The sequence below is a fragment of the Mustela nivalis genome, assembly GCF_964662115.1.
Source record: "Mustela nivalis genome assembly, chromosome: 7".
NCBI lineage: Eukaryota > Metazoa > Chordata > Mammalia > Carnivora > Mustelidae > Mustela > Mustela nivalis.
This window is the reverse complement of record NC_139026.1, coordinates 8,770,928-8,795,495: the sequence shown is the minus strand read 5'-3', so window position 1 is coordinate 8,795,495 and position 24,568 is coordinate 8,770,928. Positions and strand designations below refer to the sequence as shown.

Below are 24,568 nucleotides of genomic sequence, written 5' to 3'. Positions count from 1 at the left end.
GGGTTCTAGAATAGAACACACTTGGCAGGAAGCAGAGAAAAGGTGAAGACATCAGAAGCACCACTGGGCCTCGGATGATACCCTGCGGGGACCCCCACGGCGGGCGCCGCCCATCTACATGCTGGCTTCCACTTCCCCACACCTCCTGCCCAATTCATCTCACTGTACATCTGGAGGGCTCTGGAAATGGGCTGTGGCCTAAGATTATGGTCGGTAACTGGTGGACCTGGGACCTCTGTCCCAGGCTGCCACCCTGGGGGCTGGCTGGCGCTCCTCCCCAGGCCCGGCTGTGACACTGTCAAAAGCGAAGGCTCGAGTGCAAGAGCTTTTTTCAAAATCATCTTTAATGTATCTTTAATAATTTTTTTGCCTCATTTACCAGATAAATCATCTAAATAAATAGATGCTATACAGTCTCTTACCAAGATCAGTACAAAAATAAACCGCGCTCTGCACCCGCTCTAGCCCTCCCAGCACACACACACTCGGAAAAGGCATGTGCTTGGAATCAGCCCGCACCCCCAACCCTCCCAAATACATTCACGTTGTCTGAACAAAGCTCGATGCTCATTCTGTGCAAAGGCAGCGTTCTTGTGCTGAGATGTGGAGGCCAGGCCGGCTGCTTCGGAAGCGAAGCTAAGCCACCCCCCACGGGCACAGCGCCTCCCCCTGCGGGTGGGGAGTCAGCCATGGGACCATCCCCCTGGAGGGATGTCAGGGCTCGGCTGGGCATGGCAAGTGGCCGTGCCAGGGGTGGGGGAATCCTCTCCTGGCCCCATGCCACAGCAAGAGGCAAGTACCACCCAGGCTCTCTACATTCAAAATGGGCGGGGGGCTGGGGAGGGAAGGACAGGCTGTCCCACTCGTTCTAAGCGCCCCCACCTGGGCGAGTACTGGCCTTCTGGGGAGGGGTGGGGTAGGGTGGGAGCTCAGTGTCCCAGGCCCCGCTGGGACGCTCAGGGCTGGACAAAGGTCTGCAAGACCACACCCAGCCCCTCATTGAAGTCTCCGTCCTGGGGAGCAGTGGGGAGCCCCGGCTCACAGGGTTCTGCCCTCTCTGAGCTGCGGGATGCCCTGTGCATCACAAAGGACTGAGGAAGAGGCAAGATCTGTCCTGCGGCAGCAGAGAGAAAGTCAGCTGTCTCACTCCACAAATGGCCCCCAGCCCCCCCACCCCCAATTGCACAAACAGCTCTTTCAAAGAGCCCAAGAGGCAGGACAAGGTCCCACATCCCCTGGGGGATGGGCTGTAGGCCTTCTATTGCATGCTGCCAGCCCAGCCCCAAAGCCACGGCCAACAGCTTTCCGATCAGAGAGGACCCCCTGCCCCTGCCGCTGGGCCACCTCCACTCCACCACCCTCACGTTTGTTGGGAGCCCATGTCCTGGGAGAGACCCCCAACTCCAAGTTGCCCTTCCGGGACCCAGGGTCTCACAGCTGGATGGGGCGGGAGCAGGGGTAACTCTGCTGCCCCCTTCCCTGGTCCGCCCCCATATACTCCTCTAGAGTCAACTTCCTGGGCTGGAAGGAACCACCAGAGGGGACCACCCCCCAATGGAAGCACTGAATTGACCCTGGACAACGAAGGATTAAGGAGGAAGGGGAGATAGACTCAGGGATTTAGGAATCTTGCCAGCAGGGCACCCCAAACAAAAATGGGGTCCAGGCTGTCTTTGGTTTGGGAACTTGGGAAGAAGGGGTCTGGGGGAAGAATGGCCCTATCCCCGTCTCAGCAGGATTCTGCTGACTTCCTCAGGACAAAGCAGAGTGGGGAGAGGGCCCTGGGAGAGGGCAGGTCCCACCGCCTAGTGCCCCAACTCAGGATGGGGGAAGTGGAGGGAGGCGGCCTCTACTGTTGCTTCCCTGGTGCCCAGCCCCACCTGGCTTCTTCTCCCTGACTGGGCTGGAGAAGGGGCAGGGGAACAGCCCCTCCTCATGACCTGGGAAACTACTCTTGGCCACAGGGCACATCTGTGCAGACAAGAGCCCCTCCTCTGGCAGGCACAGCCCCTTGCTGGCTGGGCTTATGCACAGCCTGACCCACCATCCAGGGCAGCCCCACTGCAGGAAGACATGGCAGAGGTCCCCTCCCCTGCAGGAACACTAGGTCACTCTAGGCTGTGGCATTTAGGTTGAATGGGGAGGGGCCGTGGAAGGGAAGGAGGAAGGGTTTCAGGAGTCGAAGGCTGCCCTGAGAAGGTGGTGGGATGCTCCCTCCCTCTCTGGGAGGATAGCAAAAGCGAAGAGTGGGTAGGGTTCAAAAGTCACCTGAGTCAGAGAAAACGAGAGCCCCTCAGGGGAGGAAGGACGGGGCCCAAGTGCCTCAGAGCCTGTGCTGACCCTCGGCACCCCTGCAGCTGGCCGGGTGAAGTCCCAGCCCCGCACCGCATGCCCAGAGCCTCGGAGGCCACCTGGCCCTGTGCGGACAGCTGCGAGCAAACTGTGTCGGGAGAGACCCCGTCCTGTGACGTGCTGAGCAAGGCTAGAAAGTGTGGGCTGCCCGTGACAAGTTCTGAGGCGCTTGGATTCACCCCACAATTCACCAGGTCGGGGTTTCTAAACAGGAGGTTTGCAAGACCCACTGTGCGTGTCTGCAGACACAATGCCTCGGGTCCCGGGATCCCAGGGCTGTGTGTGCACGCCCGTGTGGCCGGGTGTGCACGTGAGTGTTTCTCACAGGCCAGGTGATGGTCGGGGGGCTCCCGGGGAGAAGGGGCTCAGCTGGCAGCCACCCCCAAGGAAGGGCATGGGATGTACCCCACAACCTCAAAGGCCTCCTCCTGCCCCCTCGTCTTGACCAGGTCATATTTGGTCAAAGCCAGCCTCCATGTCCCACCACAAAGCTGGAGTGGAAAGTTAAAAATAAGGACCCCCCCACCCCCAAAAAGGAAAAGGAAAACCACCCAGAAAGGCAAGAGTGGGGGCTCAAGGGAGAGGGTTTGGGCCCTCCCATTCTCCTTTGGTTCCTGGGACCAGCTGCTGCGTCTCTAGAGAACGGTGAGGGAAGCATCCAAGAACAGGAGGCCCGGTCTCCAGCCTGACGGGCAGGGCAATGCCAGGCCGCCCCAGCCCCGCCCCCAAAGCAGACCACCGAGCCTTTCTGTAAATGTCAGGCGCAGAGAAAGGGGGCGAGGTGGCGGGAAAGTGGTGGGAAAGCGTCGGGATCTTGCCCCCTGCTCCTGTTCCATATTTTTTTAAATAAAATAATTACCCTGCCCCCAACCCCTCCCCATCTCTGGAAGTCCCCACCCCAAGCCCAAAAGCAAACAGTTTAGGAAGAGTAAAAATGATGACTCAGAACTTCCCGCCGCGATCCCGGAAGAAACCCTCAGCCGCCTGGGCCTCGCGGAAGGTGACCGTGACGGAGTTGGCGGTGATATCGGTCACTGTCACTTCACTTGGGGGGAGCACAGGAGTCCAAGGAGGGGGGCCCTCGGCCAGGTCTCCATCTGCGGCAGGCACGGGAGAAAGATGGCGCTGAGGACGGCCCTGATCGCAGCCCTGGGAGGGCGGGAGCAGGAAGTGGGGGCGGCATGCAGACCCCTGCCCGCCCAGCTCTGGGCCTGGCTCAAGACTGGACACCCAGGAGGAGGAGGTCACTGCATTTGTCTTCCCTGCCTGTGACCGCCGCAGCAGGGTCACAGGAAGGGCCAGGGCGGTGCCAGCGCCCCACAGGCTAGGTGGCCTCGGGAGCGCCCTGGGCCCTCTCTGGGCATGGCAGCAGCTGGACCTGCCGACTCCAGGGACCTCCCCAGCTCTCAGGGGCTCCGGGCGGGGGCGAGGGGCCACCTTACCCTCCTCCTCGGGGGGCTGTTCAGCAGGCTCCCACTCGCTGGCCGCCTGCAGGACGTCCGGGGCTGCTGGCTCCTGCAGGAAGAGCTCCCGTGGATGGCTGTGACTCTCCAGGTCAGGCCCGCGGGGCGGGAACTTCTTGCGTGAGAGCCGCAGGTACTTGTGGGCCTTGCGCGGCTTGCGGAGCGGGAAGGGCAGGGCGGGCACCAAGGGGCCCTTGTCCACCAGCTCGGGCGCCCCTGCCTTGACCACCCCCTCAGGGCTCCCGCTGCCGAGTGGGCACGTCAGGGAGAAGCAGAGCTTCTCCTTGCCCTTGGCCTTGTGGGAGCTCCGCAGGTCCATGCTGTACAGCCGCTGCGGGGGCAAGCCAGGGCACGGCGGGTCAGCCCTGCCCTCCCCGCCGCTGCCGCGCCTTTGCTCATGCTGTTCCTCCCGCCTGGAGTGCCCTTCCCTGTGTTCCGTGGCCCGGAGCCAGCCATTACCCCAGCCCCACCAACCCCGCCCAGAAAGCCACCTCTGACCAGCCCCAGCCTCAGGTCTGGCCTGGGGCCACCGCATCTCCCTGGGGGGTAGCAGAGGGCTCAGGGACAGAAGCTGCACAGTAGGAGAGCATCCCAGAGGACAAATTGAAAACTGGCCAAGAAAAGCAAATCTGGATTTATGAAGCAGATAAACTACGGAGTTATTCATCACGGGGAAGGTATGTTTGCCTACTAAAGGACCCCCAGGGCTGAAACAGCCAGCTTGCCAAGGAGATGGTGTGACGTGGATGCCCTGAGATTCTTGGGCAAGTCCCCAAGGGGGGCACATGGCACTGGCTGCCCTCTGCCCGCAGCCCAGGGGCTACTCCTCGGCCCCAAGCCGCAGCACAGCCCTCTGGAGATGCCACCTCTCACTCTGGTTAAGATGGGGCTGGAGGACACGTGTTCTAGCACCGGAGGGCTGCAGTTCTGTCTCCAGGATTTGTCTCACTGACTCGGGCCAAGTTGTGCACAAATCCAAGGAAGATCTTTGGTGCTAAGGCCCGGGTCCCTCCGGGACAATACCTTCTGCTGCCACCTGTCACCAGAGGCCAAAGCCCCCAGGAAGAGAGTAAGGCCGTGAGATGGGGCCTGTAGGTCAAACGCTCCCCAGCTGGGAGCAGAGATCACACCCACAGGCTCCAGTCTCCCGTCCTGCCTGCGTAGGCCTAGCACTCGGCCCCGGGTGCAGGGTGTTACGGGCCAGGAGGAGGGCTGCAGGGCAGGGGTCAGGACAGTGCTGCAAGGCTGGGAGGGCTTGTCCCACTGCAGCGTTACCTAAACCTGCTTCTTCAGCCTGGCTCGGCAGCCATCTCGAGCCCAGTAAACTCCTCCAACCCTGCAAGACGATGCTCTCTGCCCTTCTCCACCTCACCAAGAGAGGACTGCAGCTCCGAACAGGCATCCTGGAGTCCCCGGGATCAGACCAGGCTGTGACACCCTGGGGAAATTCCTGGCCCCCCCAGAGCCTGTTTCTTCATCAGTGAGACGATGAAGAAACCAGAGTGGCCAGCCCCCAACGGGGCCCCAGCAAGGCCCCCCTCAAGGAAGTCACCCCACATCCCCTCGGGCCCCGGGTGATGTGCCGTGGGGCTCGTGAAGCTGGCCCATGAAAGACTGTGCTTCTCCCTTGCTCTTGCTCTTGGATCGTCCGCTCTGGGGGAAGCCAGTGGCCACACCGTGAGGCCACCAGGGAGCCCTTGGAGAGGTCCATGTGTAAAGTACCAGGCCTCCTGTCAACAACCAGAGCTGACTGGTGGGCACGTGAATAGCCGCCTCGGCCGCAGAGCGCTCCGCTCCGGCCAAATCTCCAGACGGCGTGCGCTGGTTGACATCACGACCGTAACCCGAACTGGAGTCACTAAAGCAGCAGCTACAGGACTCCTGAACTCCGGACCAATCACACTGTGTGACACGCTGAGTGTTCACTGCTCTAAGTTGCTAAGTTTGGGCAAGACGTCTGATGCAGGGATGCTACCTTCCATCCTGGGACCCAATTCACACCAAACCCCACGGAAAATGCCCACTGCGTGAAGGGAAACCCATCTTTTCTGCCCAAAACCTCAGGTGATCCACACTCAAGAGTGGGCAGGAGACTGGCCGTGGCTCACACTGTGTGTAGACCAAGAAGCCTTATCATTCGGCTTCAAACCCCTGGGTGAACCTCACTCAACTAAGGAGAGCAGGTACACTCATCATCCCAATTCTACAGATGAGAAAGTTCAAGCTGAGAGGGGCAGAGACTTGCCTCAAATCACCTCACTTCTAACTCCATCCACTTTCCAAGCAAAGCAGTGAAGTCAGCAAAGTGGCCCCAAGACCTGGGTAACTTGGGGTGCCCCGGAGTCTAGATGCCCACCTGTGGCAGAGGACTGGAAAAGGGGACCCTGTAGGTTTCCCCTTCCTCAAAAATTCCCCATTTCTAGGGCATCCCATGACAACAGTTCCAGAATTCTGAGTCTCCCTTCCTTGGGTTCTAAAATCCCAGGCTCCCATGTTTCCTCAATTCTAAAGTCTATGTTTCTGAGGTCCCCAAATATTACAATTTTGTGTTTGGGGGATTTTGAGCCTCATAAAGGCTTATTTACAAGATTCTAAGCTTTCGAAATCTTAGGCTCCCATCCGCCATATATCCACCCTCCCCTGAGCCCCACAGCACCTCCCACCCAGGCTGTCTTCCTTCCCTCCCTCCCCCCACAGAGACTTACCCACTGAGCGCCCCCACCCCACAGTGCCCTGAGCAGAGCAAGGAGGGCAAGTGGTCCAGCTCAACTGGCTGGTGCAAGTGCATGGGGCGGGGGAGACCGGCGGGGGCGGGGGTACAGGGGACCTGTGGGCGGGCACCAAGGCTGACGGGGTTACCTGCAGCAGAAGCCGCTTGGGTTTCGGACCTCTCTTCCTATACCCCGACGCTCGGTCTCGCTCCTCCCTGGGGTGCAAAGCAGATGGCAGAAGAAAAGCAAACACGGGTGACATTTAAGGGAAAGTGAAGCGTCCGCTCCTCCTCGCGCTCTGCAGTCTACAGGGAAAGGGGGACCCGCCATACATCACCCCCTAATCCTAGGGCAGGCACTCCTCCCCACTACTCTCTTTACACCGTAACGGTGGGGTCCCATGTTCAAATCCCAGGGCCTCAGTCTCCCCATCTGGCAAAAGGGCGGGGGCACAGCCACTGGTCCCAATTGCAGAGGGGGTACTTGGGTGACATCTCCGAAAGTACGTGGGTGTTTACTGGGCTCCAGAGTCATGCCAGAACTCGGCTCTCCATACCACTGGGTACAGCCCCCAAAACAACACAGATCGGTTCCCACTCTTGGGAGAGGGGTACAGAAACCTGTCAATCAAATTTGCCTCCAGTGACCCCGGGGGAGCTGCTGGGACTTGGAATGGTTCTCATGTAATGAAGCTCTGCCCAGGTCTTTCCCCCTTTGGGATGTGCGTGACCCAGGTGGAGAGGACAGGCTCTCGCCTGTATCATCTGGCTGAGGAAAAGGAGAGAAACTCGCCTGTACTGAGTCCCTAGTGGATGCCAGGCTCTCTGCCGGGGGCCCTGCCCACATCCCAAACGCACAGGCACAACCCGAGGATGCATACAAAGCCACACATGACACACACGACACACACGAGACAACACAACAGAGACTCCAACGACAGCAGTGCTGGAGGTGGTGAAAACTTCAGAGCCATTTTCATTCTGCCAATTTCATTTCATTCCGCCCCACTTTCTGTGGCCCCCACTGCAGAGGCCATGTGGGCAGCTGAGAGAATGTGGAGGCCGGGGGTGCACCCCTACTTCCCCTCCTGGCTGTGTGACCCCAGGCGGTCTCTCCATCTGAGCTCTGGGAGTCCAGCCCGTCCGGGGCAGCTGTTTCCACCCCTCGCCCTCTCCCTCAGCCCTCCTCCCTCCTGGGGAGCTGCGCCTTGTGCACTGGGCCCTCCCACCGTCCCCGTGGGGTCAGCCCACCTTGGGGCCCAGGAGCCAGCCGTCTGATCACACTGTGACACCAGCCACTCAGCTTGCCAGGACTGACCTGCCAGCCTTTGAGGGTGAGACTCTTCTCTGAGAAGCCGCTGCTGGCCCCCCCCCCAGGACCCCCTGTTCCAGGCCCAGCTCCACTCTGACCCACGGGAGACCCTGGCCAGTCACCTCCCCTCTGGACCTCAGTGTCCTCGTCTGGAGCAAGAGGGTCCCTTCTCCCCTGGCCACCAGGGCTCTCGGGAGAAGCAAGAGAGATCCCTGGGATCTATCAAAATGGGGGGCGGGCAAGTGAAATAATAAAGTGAGGTGGAAGAGAGAGGGGTAGAAAGAAGAGAGGAAGAGGAGGAAGACGGGGAGAGGGAGAGCTGGAGGGGAAGGAACAGGGATGGTGGCACGTCTACAACTTCTCCACGGTGGTGTTGACGATCACCACACACGGGACACTCTGCACAAGGCATCACTCTACCTCCCCCTCACGGCCGCCCTGTGAGGGAGCCGCAGTTACTCTCCTCACCTTAGCGTCAGGGAAACTGAGGCACAGAGAGGTTAAGTCACTTTCCCAATGCCAAAATTCTGACAGCGTCGGCCGCTGAGCTCCAGGCTCCAGGCCTAGTGAGGGTCAGGCCCAGGGTCCAGCCAGGGCCAGCAGGGCAGGCCCGGAGCCCAGGCCGCATGACCCTGGTTTCTAACCTGCAGTGTGCATGCGTGTGTGCATGCGTGTGTGCGTGTGCACGACGGGGAAGGGGTCTGTTCTATCCAGACTCACCACCCAGGGCCTGGTTTCTGTCAGCCTTGGATCCTGCCCGTCAATGTCCAGGGCTGCAGGGCAGTGGCAACCTACGAGGCGTGCCCTCTCAGCCTTTCCCTGCGGGCGGGACCCCACAGAGGAGCCCCCTGGCCAGACTCCTTCTGAGTCTCTTTAAAACCCTGTAAGGTGCAGACTGGGGTGCCTGGGAGCTTCAGTTGGTTAAGCATCTGCCTTCGGTTCAGGTCATGATCCCAGGGTCCTGGGCTCAAGCCCACAATCGGGCTCCCTGCTCAGCAGGGTGTCTGCTTCTCCCTCTCCCACTACCCCTGCTAGTGTTCCCTCTCTCACTGTCTCTCTCTAGCTGACAAATAAATAAACAAAAATCTTTTAAAATTTTTTTTAAAAATTAAAAAATAAAATAAAATAAAATAAAAAAAACCCTCCAAGGCAGGGGTTAAAGGGACGTCATCCCTCTTTTACCCCTCTTCACCAAGACTGGGAGAGAAGTAAGCCAAAAGTCACACAGTGGGTCTCTAAGTCTCCAAGCTCTTCCTTTGTTCCTTAACTGTTACATTTTTTGACTCATTCAAAGTAAGATCCAAATCCTCCAGCGAGACTTATGAGGCACTCCCTGAGCTGTGCGCCCCCTTCCTTCAGCTGCCCTACTCCTGCCTCAGCTCCCACACCTCGCTCAACTCACACCACTCCAGCCAGTCACACTCAGAGCCACACTTGCCTCTGTGCTGTTCCCTAAACACTGGCTCTCACCCCAGGGCCTTTGCACAGACTGTTCTCTTCACCTAGGATGTTCTTCTCTAAAATACTTGCTGGGCTCATTCCCTCAGGACTCTGGTCAAACACCCCCGCCTAACCATCCCACTGCTCCCTGCACCCCTCCCCCACCCCCTCCCCCCAACCCTGTCTTTGCAGCAGTTATGACCGTCTGATATCATACACACTTATTGGTTTGTTTGTTTTTTTTTTTTTATTGTGTGTCAAGCCCCATGAAAATAGGGATGTTTGTTGGTTTTGATCCTTCGCTGTGTCCCCAGCACCAGGGACAGTGTCTGGTTTATGGCAGAACCTCACTAAAGACTTGCTGAACGAGCCTTAGTTACCGTCAGGGAGATAATTTGCACACCTGTGCCTACACTCACTGATCTACAGAGTGCTTTCATACACCTTGCTCCCCATGAGAGCCCTGCAAGGTCAGTACGACTGTCCCCACTCCACAGATCAAGAGGATGAGGCCCGAGAGGGAGGAGACCTTGCCCACCGCCGCACAGCTGGCGAGCGGCAGAGCCAGGACTCTAATTCAGGACTTGGACACCGGCCTGACGCTCTCCTCCATGCAGTCCACGACATTCCACAGGATTGTCCCCAGCACCAGTCCTTTTGGATCAAGGCCCCACCAAGTGCCCAGGAGCCAGAGAACAGCTCTGGGACGGGGACACCCTGAATTTTTAAAGTGAAGAACAGGGGTGACTTTCCCTTGGAATGGGCAGCGAGACACTTCCTGCAGAGAAGCAGTGGGAAGGGGGGCAGGGAGGGGCAGGGGAAGGCCCAGGACTGGGATTCGGGAGGCCCGGGTGAAGCCCTGGGTAGGCGGCTTCCCAGCTGTGAGGTGACCCCCAACAAGCTCCTTAGCCACCAGAGCCTCAGTTTCCTCATCTGTCAGATGAGACTCTCATCCCCATCTCAGGAGGTTCCTGTAAAGGGCCAAATGGAAACGATTTTGTGCAAAGATCCCGCCCTGTAAGGGTGGGCAGTTGGGAAGAGGCACAAGGATTTGGGCTGCCTGCTGGCAGGGAGGTCAGTACAGCTGGGGCTCCTGCAGCAGACGGGGGTGGCTAGACTCAAAAGACTCCCCCATCAGGAGCAACAACACTTTGTCAAAAGCTCCCCCCTGAGATGCATCGCCACTGCCCTTCAATGGAGCCGCCAATCACTGACCTACCTTCGGAATCAGAGCAGAGCACGAGCAGATAAGGGACACTGAGGCCCAGAGGAGCCTTGCCCAGGGCCACTAAGCTGGGAGGTGGCCAAGTGGGAGAGACTAGAACTTAAACATCCTTGCTCCAAAGCCACAGTCCCTCCCCTCTCTCAAGCTTCCACTGGACTTTCCTTCTCTTGGTGAGAGAGTCTCTACGGAGAATCTCTCTCGGATCTGTCACCAAGGTCATGACTGCCCATTAAGGACATTTCTGCCCCTCACACAGCGGCAGCTCTGTAAAGCATTTTTATACCCATCACAGCAATTGAAAGTCCTACCTTGGGGGAATCAGAGCCAGTGTTATGAGGGATGGCCCACTTTAGCAGAGAGTGAGGTGTGGGGAGGTTAGAGAAGTGGCCAACATCACTCAGCAACAGGAAAGGGAGCCAGGGCCCTCAGCTCCTCTGGGACCTGATGTCCACCCGACTTCTCCCAGCAGCAGACTAGACCCAGCTGTCCCTGCCAAACCCCTACCCCACCCCATGGCCATGCCCCTCGTTCAGAGCCAACCCAGCAGTAGGCTCCATGTGAAACCTCAAAGCCTGTCTCATGCCCAGCCCCAGTGGCAGGCTGAGGCCCCCTTACTTCTCCTCATAGGCCATGACCAGGCGGGGGTCCAGGATGTGCTCTTCCGGCTCCCACGTGCTGTATCTGGGGAGAGAAGCAGGAGGTCAGAAGCTGCCCTGCTCCCCACTAGCATTCCCTGCAGGCTCTCGACCCCTGTCTAGGCCCCCATAATTGCCACCTACTCACAGAATCTGTACCTGGCTGCCCAGACTAGGTCAGGGGGCTCTGACGACATAAGAACTCCCTTCATTCTGAGTACCAATCACACCACCCTCCAAAGAAATGTGTCCAATTCCCAATTAGACCTCATGTTCCGAAGTACAAGGCACTGCTCCTGGGGCTCCCTTTTGGTGAGAAGCCTGAGCATGTGGTCAAGGGCAGAGGCACTGGCACCAGACCACCTGGTTTCAGATCCCAGCTCTTGAAGGATTTACTCAACGTCCCTGTGCCTCCACTTTCCCATCTGTAAAGAACTCTTGTACTGCTGAACGTGTTCATCTAACTGCCTAGTACAGTGCCTGGTGCACAGGAAGTGCTCCGTGCTTCCGGCTGCTGTCCCTGCCCACCCTTCCAGCCCTGGTCCCAGTGCAGCCTCTGCTGACTGGGCTGAGCTGCTCCCTCCCTCATTAGCACACAGCTGTACCTTCCCAGCCTGGCCTGAAGTTTCCTTGCCAGGCCTGGCATGCAGCAGGAACCAGGTAGATGGCTAGCGACTGAATGGTGCCTCAATCCCACGGCAGGTCCCTTTGGTATTTCGAAGGGGGACCCTCCACCACCCCAGACCACAGAGCGCCCCCTGTTGGGCCAGACTGGGGAGTGACAGCTCAGCACTTCATAGCTCAAGCCATCTTCCTTCCACCTGCGCTATTTACTTAACGTCTGCCTCGAAAGGGGCTCACTTGTTTTGTTTAATAATTTTATTTTAAAAACAAACTTTAGGGGTGCCTGGGTGGCTCAGTGGGTTAAAGCTTCTGCCTTTGGCTCAGGTCACGATCCTGGGTCCTGGGATGGAGCCCCACATCGGGCTCTCTGCTCAGCAGGGAGCCTGCTCCCCCCCCCTCCGCCCCTGCCTGCCTCTCTACTTGTGATCTCTATCTGTCAAATAAATAAATAAAATCTTTAAAAAAAAAATAAAAACAAACTTTAGGGGCACCTCCCTGGCTCAGTCAGAGGAGCATGTAACTCTTGGTCCTGGGCCGTGCATTTGAGCCCCATGTTGGGTGTAGAGATTACTAAAAAAAAATAATAATAAACTTACCAAAAAAAAAAAAAACCCTTTATGATTTCCATAAATGGAAAAACTAGGGTCACTCACCATAAACAGATGCTGATAAATGGAAAATGAAAAGTTTTAAAACACGTACCTGAATGTGTCCGTATATATACATATTCGAATATACAACATACGTACAAACATATAAACACGAGTATGTTCATGTGCATACATGTATATGTACAAACAACACCAAAGCAACGGACTATGATTCTGGCCCAGGCTGCACCCAGCTCTGCTGGGCAACAAGGGAGGTGAACAGGTATCATCAGGAAGGTGTTAGGAGGCAGGAAGAGGCTGGGTAGAGACCCTGCTCCTGCTGTCTCCTAACCCGCTGAGCTAAAACCTTCATCTTAAACTGACAGCCACCAGTAGTCCAATCCGGATTCGAAGAACAAGCTACCCGAGGACAGAATCCTTTCCTCCTTCCTTCCACCGGCACTTCCTCACACCGACTTTGTGTTGGCCCCGTGTCAGGCTCTCTGTGCACTCAGCAACAAAGGTCTGAGCCCTGAGGACCTCACAGTCCCTACCCAAGTGCCCCATGCCCAGCCTGATCAGGCACAATCACGCCTCCCTTCTACAGGCTGTGCTCTCCACCCGAGGGCCAGTCCCTCCATGATCTCCTCCTCATCCTTTAAGAGCTTCCCCTGACAGCCTCCTCAAGCTCCCTGCAGAATTCACCCTCCCCTCTGCTGCTCTCCACAGCCTGGTGCATTGACACCTGCCAAAATTTCTGATGAATCCAGCTGGCATCCTGGCAGGCAGACTGCAAGCCCTCTCCAGGGTGCCCAGCCTCACACCCTGGGTGCTCTGGGAATGATATAGAAGCCACTGCAGAGTTCTGTTCACCCTAAAGAAAGGTTAAGAGTGAAACGGGTTTTTCTGATACTTTGCATACAGCCCAAAGTATAAGCAACCAGAGACTGGCAGAGACTCCAGAACTTCCTCTTGCAAAACAAAGGTTAGATTTCTTCAGCAGTAACGAGTTACAAGAAAGGAGGAATTTTGTGTTCCTCCTGTCTCTGCCTCGCCCTCTCTCCTCTAGCTGTTAAGATGTCTCTACAGTGTTCCAGTCTTCTCTGTCCTGCCCACTTCCCCACTGCCCTGCCCATATTTTGTTGATGTGGGTGCTGTGTGGTTCCCGGCAAGTCCCTAACCTTCGCTGGACCTCAATTTCCTCATCTTAAGAATCGCCACCATCACCATCATGGTAAGAGCACCACTCACTGCCGGGACTCATCTATTCCTCATAAAACCCCCATAGGGTAGGTTACCCTATTTAAAGATGAAGAAACAGGCACAGAGGTAAGCATCTTGCCAAGGTCCCTGAGACAGTAAGTGGCCCGTCTGTGGTTGGAACTGTTGAATCTTGGCCACTGTCTACCTTTGGGTCTCTCACTTGTCACTGCATCTGGCTCCCCACCGGTCTGTGACGTTCTTGGGAGACGGAGAGTGCCTGACTATGTCCTGTGTCTGACCGGGACCTTGCACACAGTGGGTGCACAGAAAGGCTCAGTAGATTCAGGGGGAATTGTTACAGGGCCAAGAGGCGTGTTAACAGGCTCAGACTATGTAAGCAGCAGGAGGGCTGGTCCTGCTCCATGCTGTGGGAGAGGAATGGTTGGAAGTCTGCTCTACGGTCTCAATTCTCTGGACATCTCCGCCCCCTAAAGTGGAGGCCATTAACACCGCTCCACGTTGCGGGGAGCCAGGGGCCACAGCCACTGCAAACGCGCTTTGGGCGCAGGCAGGACCAGAGCGTGCAACGGGCGGGCGGCAGGGCGGGTGGAGCGAGCAGAGCAACTGGCGGGCAGGGCGGGAACGCAGCGCTCCGTGGGGGGCGGAGAGCCCTACTTTGCCCCGCCCCGCCCCCTGCAGGGCAGCAGCCGTGCGCGCGCACGCACGGAGGAGGGCGCGCCCCGGATTACCAGGCCAGCCAATGGGGAGCGGGGGCGGGGACGGATCGCGCCTGCCCCGAGGTAAACACGGCCACGTGACCGACCGCCCCGCCCCCGAGACCGGGTAAACAGGCTCCCGGCCGCCCCGCCTGAGCCGCGCTGCGCAGGCTCCCGCGGCGCAGGGGGCGGGGTCCCCCAAAGCCAGGCCCGCCCCAGTCCCCCCAGGCCGATTTAAAGCTCCCCAAAATGAGAAGCAGCGCGACGCGCTCAGGTCGGAGATTGAGGGGCGGGGCAGTGCGCAGGTTAGTCCGTTTACTCATCCGTGAAGTGGGACTACCAAAGGTCCCTGTATTGGGGGCTTCAGTGACCATTAGATGTGCTCAGCCACGTGAAGCACTTAGCTTAGTGTGATACATAATAAAAGCAAATACGCGTTAATTAAATCAGTAACAATGGAGTGCGAAAACCTGCCAGGCCAGAGCCCTGGACTCTGCTGCTGCTGCTGCCCAAACCCAGCGTTGAAAGAGGAAGACGCGCCTCCTCCGTCCCTGGCACAGGGTTATGAAACTTTTGTCTCAGGCAAGCCTTCCACAGGGTCCTGTAAAGCTATGGTCTTACTTTACAGGTGGAGAAATGGAGGTGCAGAGGTAGAGGGCTTTGTAAAGCTACAGAACTAGGGTTCAAAGGCAGCCTGGTCTGGCTCCAAAGCCTAAGCACTTCCTTCTGAATGGTCAAGAGAGGAACAGGCAAAAGATCCTCAGTTGCAGAGCTGATGGTGTATCACAAGCTCTAGTCCCCGAGCCCTGGGATCAGGCAAACCATAGTGCAAATCATCCCAGTTGTATTTGACCCTGGGCACAGACTCCTCTGCTAGATTTCTGTGTGCCCATCTGTAAAATGGGTTGCCAAGAGGCAATTAAAAATGGGCCAATGCCTGACTCATACAAGGTGCTTATGGATTAGCAGCCTGCTATGCCCACTGACAATATCATTACCAAATCTCCACGGAGGCAGTCCTCCCTAAAAGATGGGGTCGTATTCACAAGTGGGAAAAGAAGCAAGGAATGCATTTCCAAAGCAGGAACGGCAGTCCTGGGCAGGCAGGGTATCTGAGGGTCTGTATGGGTCAGAGAGCCTGGAACTAACGATTTGACATCCTCTGCCCTGTGCCCCCAGCCCCTCCCTGGGCAATTTGCTGTACCTTCCAGAACAAACAAGATAGCTCCTCTGCCCCATCTGCTGGGGAGGAAGGGCAGTCATTTGTCTGCAGCTGCGGACAGAAAATGGGCAAAGCATGTAATGGTCTAACAGGGGCCTGGCAAAGAGTGAGTATATATCTAAATTATGCTTTCTGATATTTAATATAAGCCTCCTTGATCAGGGAGAGGAAGGTGTTGCTGAGCAGGAGAATCTGACTCTCCTCCCTACCAAGGCTGGCACTACCCTAGCCAAGGCTCCCAGGCCTGCATGGAACAGCCTGCCCAACGACCCACTCCCCCCACTCTTTCACAGCCTCTTCTCCAAGCAAGGGCCCCTGAGGTGGGGAGGGAGACTAAAGCCCAAGTGGATTACAAAGGAGCCTGGGGTTCTGCTTCTTCCCCAACTGAACCTATTTTCCTCCCCAGTGAAGTAGGGTGATGCAGTGGGTGGCAGAAGTAGGTACCACACCGTATGGGGTTGGAAGTTATAGTCTTATCATGGTTTCCCCTCTTTGGGCCTCAGTTTCACCATCTGGGACTGACCTAAGCCATCTCTAAGCCTCCTCTGAGCTCCTATGAGGAATGGAATCTCCCAGATCCCTTTCCTGGCTGCAGGGAGACCTAGAGGCTGAGCTGTCTAACTTCGCATTAACAGCAAACATTTCCTAAGTGCCTGGCCATCTGACAATGCACTGGGTACCTATCTCCATCACCCAGTCCTCACAACAGCACTGTGATAGAGGCTTCATTATTCCGACTTGTAAATCAGGAAGCAGAGGCCCCACCATGTTGGGGACCTGGACAGCTGTGAGCCAGCCAGGAACCCAGGACCAAAGTGCAAGGAAGCCATCGGTACCCCAGATCATCTGGTTCTAGTTCCTAGAACCCCTCCAGGGAGTCACAAGAGGCTGTCACTAGGGCCCACCTGGTGGCCTCAGCATATGACGAAACAAGCAGCATCAGGGCCAGGGGCTCAAGCCAGCAGAAACATGAGGGAGTGCTCTTGGAGTGCTAGGCCCTTCTCTCCTGGCTAAAGCTCTGATAGGCAGACATATCCATGTGGGATTGAAAAAGCAGAAGAAGGAACTTTTCCTTGATAATACCTCTGTTTAGAGAAGGAAATCTTTTAAAAGCTGGGGTCTTTTGAGGAGGAAAAATCGCCAGCAGTGCCTGAAAGGCCAACAGGCTGGTCATTACGCTCCAATGTATTGCCTTCCGGTGCAGAAGCTAAGGGAGAGAGCACACCCAGGGGGTCGGAGCTCCTGCTGCCCACCCCAGGCATCTTCCTTTCCTAGCCCTGCCTCAACTCCTCCTGCTCCTTCACCCAGCCTAGAACGTCACTTCTCATGTGCCCCAAGGAGGAGGGGCTCCTCCTCCAGGTCCAGGGTGTTGGCAGGGGGAGGCAGCAGGAGTAGACCAGCGCATTCTCAGGTTGGCCAGTCTCCAAGCCAGACCTCAGGATGCCTGCAGGTCGCCCTGAACCCCTGCACCCAGGACTTGCACCCCATAAGGGGAAGGAGCGTAAGAGAGGAGAGCTGGGCCTGCCCTCTAGAGTCTATTTTGCAGATCGGGAACCTGAGGGAACACAGGTTGTATTTCTCTCTGCTGTGTCTCCCTGCCAGGCCCCCAAGATGCTCCCAGAACCCAGGACCAGGTCAGCTCTCAACACAAACAGGGCAGAAAGCCCCTGGCACACACAGCAGATGCTCTGGGCAACGGGGGTTTCCAGGAGTCAGTCCCTAGCACGGAGGGCAGGGAGGCAGGGCACCCACAAACCAATGAAGAGGCCCCACGACTGGTTCATTCCTTCCCACTGCCACCCCCTTGTTGGGAGGTGATTGGTTAGTAAGAAGGTTCCTGATTGGTCCTCAGCAGGAGAGGTGGAGCCACTGGGAGAGGTCCTAGACCCAGCAATCTACCCCCCAACTCTGAGATGGAGGAGGCATAGAGGAGATACCCGAAACTGGGGAGGCCAATTCAAGTCCCACCTCTGCCTCCACTTGCTGTGTGACCTAAGGCAAGGTGCTTACCTTCTCTGAGCATGTGTTCTCATCTTTAGAGATTACCATCATACCTACTTTACAAGGCTGTATGGAAACCTGTTTGGTAGACTGCAGAGTGCTGTCCAAAGGCAAAGTGGGCTCAGGCTCTGGCCCTAGCACTGTGGTACTGCGGATTCATGCCCCACCGGCTAGACTTGTCTTATCCAGCCCCCCAAACCGCACTCAGCTCTGTATTTGCTCTACCTCTGCCTGGCCAGCAGCCATCTCTGAAGCCAAGATACTGGGCCTTCCCCTCCTAGGAGCCAGGAAAAGCCAGAAGAGGGGAGGGGAGGCTCCAGCAAGAAGATGGAGCTCAACCCAGAGGGCAGCAGGAGAGAAGAGTGGGGCCCACTCTGACCCTCATGTCCCTCTAGCCCCTCAGCTGGCAGAGGGGAAACAGAGGCCCAGAGAAGAGGAAGATTTAATCAAGCTTCGAATGCCACTAAAGCAGCTGGAGCTAAAAGCTAGGTGGAAGAGAGGCAAAAGGCAAATGAAGACTGAACAGTTAGGCAGACACAGACACACAGAGGAGCCTTACTTTGGAGGCCATCCTTTCCACTTCACGAGATACTCGACTTTACCCTGGGAAGAGAGAGAAGCAGACACAGTGAGATACACAGCTGCCCCAACAACCACTCACAGGACAGTAAGGCCCAATACTTTCTGCAGACTGATGTTCCCCCAAGACATACACAGTCCAGGGACACTCCACCCCCTGCTCACTCTGCACCAGATCCCCACCAACCCAGAGACACCCAAACTTTGGCTGATGCATGACTACCCCAGATTGTCCTTCCTGTGAAAGCACAGGAAGGCATCTGGCCCCAAAGATTTCTGGGGCTTCTGTGGCAGCTCAGAGCCCATGTCACACATGGGGAAACTAAGGCCACATGGGGCGTGTATCGCCAAAGATCCAGTGCCCAGAGTCCCAGGGCTAAGACCATAACTCCTCTAACTTTTTCGAACAGAAGACTCTCCAAATTCTAGAAAATTCCTCACTGGCATGTTTCCAATGGCTCTAGCCCCACCAGTTGCTTTCCTGGGAGAGGCTGCCTCTGGCCCAGGGGTTGACAGGCAAATGACTTTAGGGCTTTTAACTCAAAAGACCCTGGCAGGACCCCGGAAAAGGCTGACAAAGTCTCCACCTTCAGGAGTGATGGTCTCCTCTCCAGTAGTTAGAAAATAGAGTCTGACCCCTCCCTTCCTCATTGACAGGGGCCTGGCTTTCCAGTCCCACACCATGGGCACCAGAACTCTAAGACCAAGATATGTCACCTCCTCAAAGATGCCCGCCCTGACTAACCCTTCTAACACCATCCCTCCCACCTTCCAGTTCTCCTTCTGCATAGCACACAGCCCCCCCTTGGAAGGCATCTGTGTTTATTTCCTTGTTCATTGCTTGTCTCCTCTGCCAGAATGCTGGCTCCATGACGGAAGGGGTGTCTGCTTCCCTGGGGCTTAGAATGGTGCCTGGTACATAACAGAACCTCAATAAATATATTTTGAGGGAACAGCTGAAGGAATGATGTCCTTCACTTTCTGGCACTACCATAAGGAGGATAACCACTGTATCTGCTTAGGCTACTGTGCGTGGAAAGCATTGGGCTTTGTGGAATAAATTAAAATCGAGGAAATCCTGGAGGAAGGGAGAAGGAGGAGGGGCAGCCCTAAGAGTTCAACCCCATCACAGCAGAAGGAAAAGCTTCTGGCACACCTCGACCTTCATCCTTGGCTCTCGATGCCAGGACTGAGTTTTCTCTCTCCAAAGATGAGCTAGCCATTAGTCAACTCGAGCTCCTGCTCTACCCCCATCTCTGCCTTGCTGTGTGACCTTGACCAGGTCATTTCCTCTGCCTGGGTCTCAGTCTCTGCCTCTGTCAAACAGGAGCCGGTGACCTCTAAGACCCCTCCCAGCCCTGCCACTGGAGCCTCCCAAAGGGCTGCAGAGGGGAGATAAGGGGAAAGGATGGTGGTGAGCGCCGGAAGGACTTTCCCCAAGGGCTTCCATCCCCCACCTCTCATCTGAGGAGACCACTCTGCAAACAGGTGCACAGGAAGTGTGAACCCCCGAGGCGCGGGTACCCGAACCCAATGGAACAGATGCCTCTTTCAATTGCAGGGCATGTTTTGGAGGCGAATGGAAGGGGGAGGAGCTTAGAGGATGCCCCAGCGCTGTAGGCGGCCTCACTGAGCTTGGCCGGGCGGGGCTGAGAGTTGGGGTGGGGAAGCCAGAGAGGTGTGCGCTGCAAGACGGGGAGAAAGCCGGAGGTGGGGGTAGAAGGGATCCGAAAAGGTTGAAGTCCAGAGTTAGACCTCAGAGGCAGGAGGCTGAAGCTCCGCCTCCAACTTCAAAGGTCTCGGTACCGAGCCCAGAGTCCTGAGTTCGAGACCCAGCTCCGACGCCAACACACCAGCGAGCCTTTTCCTTAACTTGGGCCTCCATCTCCCCTTATTTAGAATAAGGGGAGGTTGAGGAAGAATGGCGTTCAGGATCCCTACAGTCTGACCCCAACCTCCAGCTCTGGCGGGCTCAGCTGCCTCCAGGATGCCGGGGCAACAACTTTTATTCTACTCGTCCTACAAGGTGGCAGGGGAAACTGAGGCACAGACTGGGGAGACGAGCCCAGCAGCGCGGAGCAGCCTGGGCCCCCGCCCCCACTTTCCCCCTCGCCGCCAGCGTGGAAGGGACGGTGCTGGGGACAACAGGGGACCCCACAGGGGTCCTGGGAGCCGCCCCCAGGCAGCCTCACCTTCCGCACGCGCTTCTTCCGGATGCTCTCCACCGCGAACACCTGCTCGCCGATGGCTGACAGCTCCATGCGGGGCGGCGGGCGAGCGGGCCCGGGGCCGGGCCGGGCCGGGCCGGGGGCGGAGCTGCGGGGCCGCGGCTGAGGCGCGCGATGCTCGGGCCGGCGGGGACCCCGTCACCCTCGCCCGGGCGCGCACGCGCACGCGCACGCGCGCACACCCCCTCGCGCTCCCTCACGCCGCCGACGTTCCATTTTTGAACCTGCGCAACGTTTTCCTCTGCGCGAGCGAGCGAGCAAGCGAGCGCGCGAGGAGGGGGCGGGGCGGGGGCTCGGCTCGCGCCCGGCAGGTCACGCCCCTCCCTCCTGGGCCTCCGCCTCCCCGAGGGCCCCGCCCCGCCCCCGATGGCGCCCCGCCCCGCCCTGCCGCCGAACCGGGGGCCGCGTGCTGCTCCTCCGCGGCGCCGTTCCGCGGGACTTATTTGGCGCGGGCGTCGCTTGGTGTCGGGGCGGAACGAAATCTCAAGACCGAGACGCGTTTCTTAAAACGCTCCCGGTGACTCTGGGAGGCCGGAAACGACACGCCCCGGTTCGACCGATGAGAAACGGGCCGAGCGCGGAGGCCATGTGTCCCCCCTCCCACAGCGAAGCGGGCGGGGCCGGGGCGCGGACCCCCGAGCGGCGGGAGGGCGGGGCCGGCCGAGATTCGCGTCTGCGGACCGAGGCCTTTGGGTCCGGGCTCGGGAGGCGGCGTGGTTGGGCCAGTCCTGAGCAGGCGCTTGCATGTTCGTCCGTCCGTCCGTCCGTCCGTCCGTGGGCGGCTGTGCGGAGGCCCCCAGCTAGGCAGTAACTCGCAGCAGGTGTGGCGGGGGCGGGCTTTTCCGCCACGCACTTGGCGTTCGGCACATAATAGTTGTCCCACTGTTTGTGGAATGAATGGATCTTGAGGTCCTCGACGGACTCTGCCTCACCCACGCCATCCCCCTTCTGTTTTCGCTCCGGCGCCACCATTCCTGCCCGCTCGGCACCGCGCCCCTCGCGCTCCCACCGCCTACCTGTCTGGATCCCAAGTCCTGCCTCCCTGCCCTGCTTCCCTGCACACCCCTCGTCCTTTCCGCGGGAACTGCAGCGACAACCTCCTCACTGAGCTGCCGCCCCCTCGGAGCCGCGTCCACAGGGTACCAGAGAGCGCTTTCTCCAATGCAGATCTGACTGGGTCACCCTCGTGCTTAAACACCTCCCATAGCTCCTCATTCCCCTCAGAGTAAAGTCCAAACGCCTCTGTCTGGAGCACAGAAAAAAGAAATGATAGATTTACGCTCCACTTTTTATCAGAAGCAACGGAAGCGAGCCAGAAGGCACTGGAATGATTTATCTAATGTCCAGGGAGAAAATAACCATCATCTTAGAATTACGTACCCAGTGCAAATTTCTTTCAAAAAGTATGTGCCCAGTGAAAATATCTGTCCAGGGGGGGAGAAATAATAATATATACAAATGCTAAGACTAAGCCTTTCCCTCCCTAAAGGAAATTCCAGCGAAAGAACTTCAGACAGGAGGAAGATGATCACAGACAGAGGTCTGATGCAATAGGGAATAAAGAACAATGAACATTGACGATATAAAACAATAACAATGTCCCCTGGATAAAAACAGAATTAAAATGCCCAAGAACAATAGCATATAACTTGGATGAGCGGGGCTAAAGGATTCTAAGGTCCTTATGTTTGTCAGGAGGCAAGGGGAGATACCAAATACACTTAGACTTGGCCAAGTTAATGTAAATTGTGGTTACCAGGATAAACTAAAAGAATGGAAATGCAGCATATAACATTTATCCGAATTATTAGAGGAGGAAAATAGAATGAGGAGATAAACCCAATCAATCCTAAAATCAGCAAGAGCAGAGAGAAGAATAAATATCAAAGAGATGATAGATAGAGATTCAAATGTGCTAGGAGTCATACATGCAAGTGGGCTAAATGTTGTAATTAAAATGCAGAGACTATCAGACTGGATAAAAATGCAACTCCATGCAATTTAGAAGAGACATCCACAAGAGACATCCCCAAAATGTAAGGGTACTGAAAGGATGAAAGTAAATGCACAGGAAACTACATTATGCCAAGGCTAATGAAAAGAAGGCTCTTCTAGCTCCTTTAATACTGGGGAGGGGGGATTATTATTTCAGCGTGGAATAAGAGCAGAATACAATGAAAAGGATCAGCAAAAAGAAAAGTTACTTCTATGAACACCCTCGCTAGAGATAAAGGAAGTCGCTTCATAATGAAAAGGATGCAATTCACCAGAAAGATAGAACCATTTCAAATTTGTGTGCAAATTTCATAATCTTAAAATATAGGAAACATGAAGAGAGCTACACAGAAAATAGACAAATCCACGATTCTAGTGGGAGACCTAAAAACACACCCCTTTGTAATTGGTAGAAGAAACAAATATATTCACTAAGAGTCTAAGAAATTTGACTATTGGACTTTCATAGAACACAGCAGTGACAACTCCAGAATTACATATGGAGTATTTACAAAGACAGCAAATCTCAAGAAATTTGTACAGTTTGAAATCAGAGAGTACATCCTCTGACCACAACACAAGCCAGAAGCTGATAACAAAAAGATAACTTCAAAAGCCTCATGTGTTTGGAAATTCAGAAGTATTTTTCTAAATAACCGATGGAAGAAGAAATCCTATGGAAATTATACTTTTATATTGTAACTGAATGAGGATGGAAACATCACATATTAAAAACTGCAGGGGTGCCTAGCTGGCTGGGTTGGAAGAGCCTGCGACTCTTGATCTTGGAGTCATGAGTTCAAGCCCCACACTGGGTGTGAAGATGACTTAAAAATAAAATCTTGGGGTGCCTGGGTGGCTCAGTGGGTTAAAGCCTCTGCCTTCAGCTCGGGCTATGAGCTCAGGATCCTGGGATTCTGCCTACTTGTGATCTCTCTCTCTCTCTCTCTCTCTGTCAAATAAGTAAATATCTTAAAAAAAAAAATCTTTTTTTTTTTTTTAAATTGCAGGACACAGCTAAAGCATGACTTAAAGGGAATTTATGGCTTTTAATGCTTATATTAGAAAAGCGAAAATGCTGAAAGTAGTAAGTGCCGATCTCAAGAAGCTGGAAAATGAACAGTAAAGTAAAACGAAGAAAACAGAAGGAAAGACAGAGGGAAATAAGAGCAGAAGGCAATGAAAAGGATCAGCAAAACCAAAAATTATTTCTGTGAAAACACAAATCATACAGACAACCTCTGGTGAAATTTATCAAGAAAAAAAGAAAGAAGGCACAATTAACCAGTGTCAGGAACAAAAAGCCCGAGAGTCTGCAAATATTGAGAGAAAGAAAAGATAAAAGGTAATTATGGGTAATTTTATGACAATAGCTTAAAAATCTTAATGAACTGGGAAAATTCCTAGAAAAAAACATAACTTACCAAAACGGACTGAAAAGAAAACCTGAATGAGCATCCATAGTCGTGGGAGCAATGAATCTAACAACAGAACACTGAGGGTTCATAGCAGGGATGGACCTTAGCACTGAGCAGAGTCCGAGAGACCTCTGGCCATGTCAGGCATTAATGCTTTAATCTGTGTGTCATCAGAAGGTCTGGGAAATCTGACACACACACTTGGGGGGTTGGGAGTGGTGGCTTTGTACAAGCTGGTATGAAACATCTTGATATTCTAGCAACTTGATGCCCCCCCGATGTCCCGTGGTGCCAACCGAGCATCAGACCTCCCCATAACCATTAGAAGAATTGAATCAATCATCAGTAATGTTCACACAAAGAAAATTTCACCTTTGAGTTCTTTTTTTTTTTTTTAAGATTTTATTTATTTATTTGACAGACAGAGATCACAGAGATCTGCAGAGAGGCAGGCAGAGAGGGTGGGGGAAGCAGGTTTCCTGCTAAGTAGAGATCCTGATGCGGGGCTCGATCCCAGGACCCCGAGACCATGACCCAAGCCAAAGACAGAGGCTTTAACCCACTGAGCCACCCAGGCACTCCCACCTATGAGTTCTTTAAAGAAGAAATAATGCCAGTCTCACTCCAACTTTTCCGCATACCAGAAAAAGAGGGAATACTTCCCAATGCTTTGTAACAAGTACAGTGCAAAAAAATTATAGACCAATGTCTCTCGTGAATATAGACACAAAAATCTTTTTTTCTTTTTTTATTTTCTTTTTTTAGATTTATTTGAAAGAGAGAGACATGGCAAAAGAGGGAACACAAGCAGGAAGCGCGGGAGAGGGAGAAGCAGGCTCCCGGCTGAGCAGGGAG

At 55.5% G+C, this 24,568-nt stretch overlaps 1 protein-coding gene across 3 annotated transcripts; it reads right to left on the bottom strand.

The window, feature by feature from the left end:
- Nucleotides 1–326: 326 nt before the first annotated feature.
- On the bottom strand, nt 327–20,566 carry CBX7 (chromobox 7). 3 transcript variants are annotated; one of them, XM_082740089.1, is made up of 6 exons: nt 20,265–20,566; nt 18,053–18,096; nt 11,118–11,183; nt 6,675–6,741; nt 3,795–4,146; nt 327–3,449 (listed from the first exon to the last, which is right to left on the bottom strand). In XM_082740089.1, exons 1-6 carry the CDS (start codon nt 20,331–20,333, stop codon nt 3,295–3,297), a joined length of 753 nt encoding a protein of 250 aa, XP_082596215.1. In that variant the 5' UTR covers nt 20,334–20,566; the 3' UTR covers nt 327–3,294. The 3 variants fall into 3 exon arrangements, with proteins under 3 accessions (XP_082596215.1, XP_082596217.1, XP_082596216.1); XM_082740091.1 differs by having other exon boundaries at nt 3,795–3,867; XM_082740090.1 differs by lacking the exon at nt 11,118–11,183 and having other exon boundaries at nt 20,265–20,558.
- Between the last annotated feature and the right edge of the window lie 4,002 nt (nt 20,567–24,568).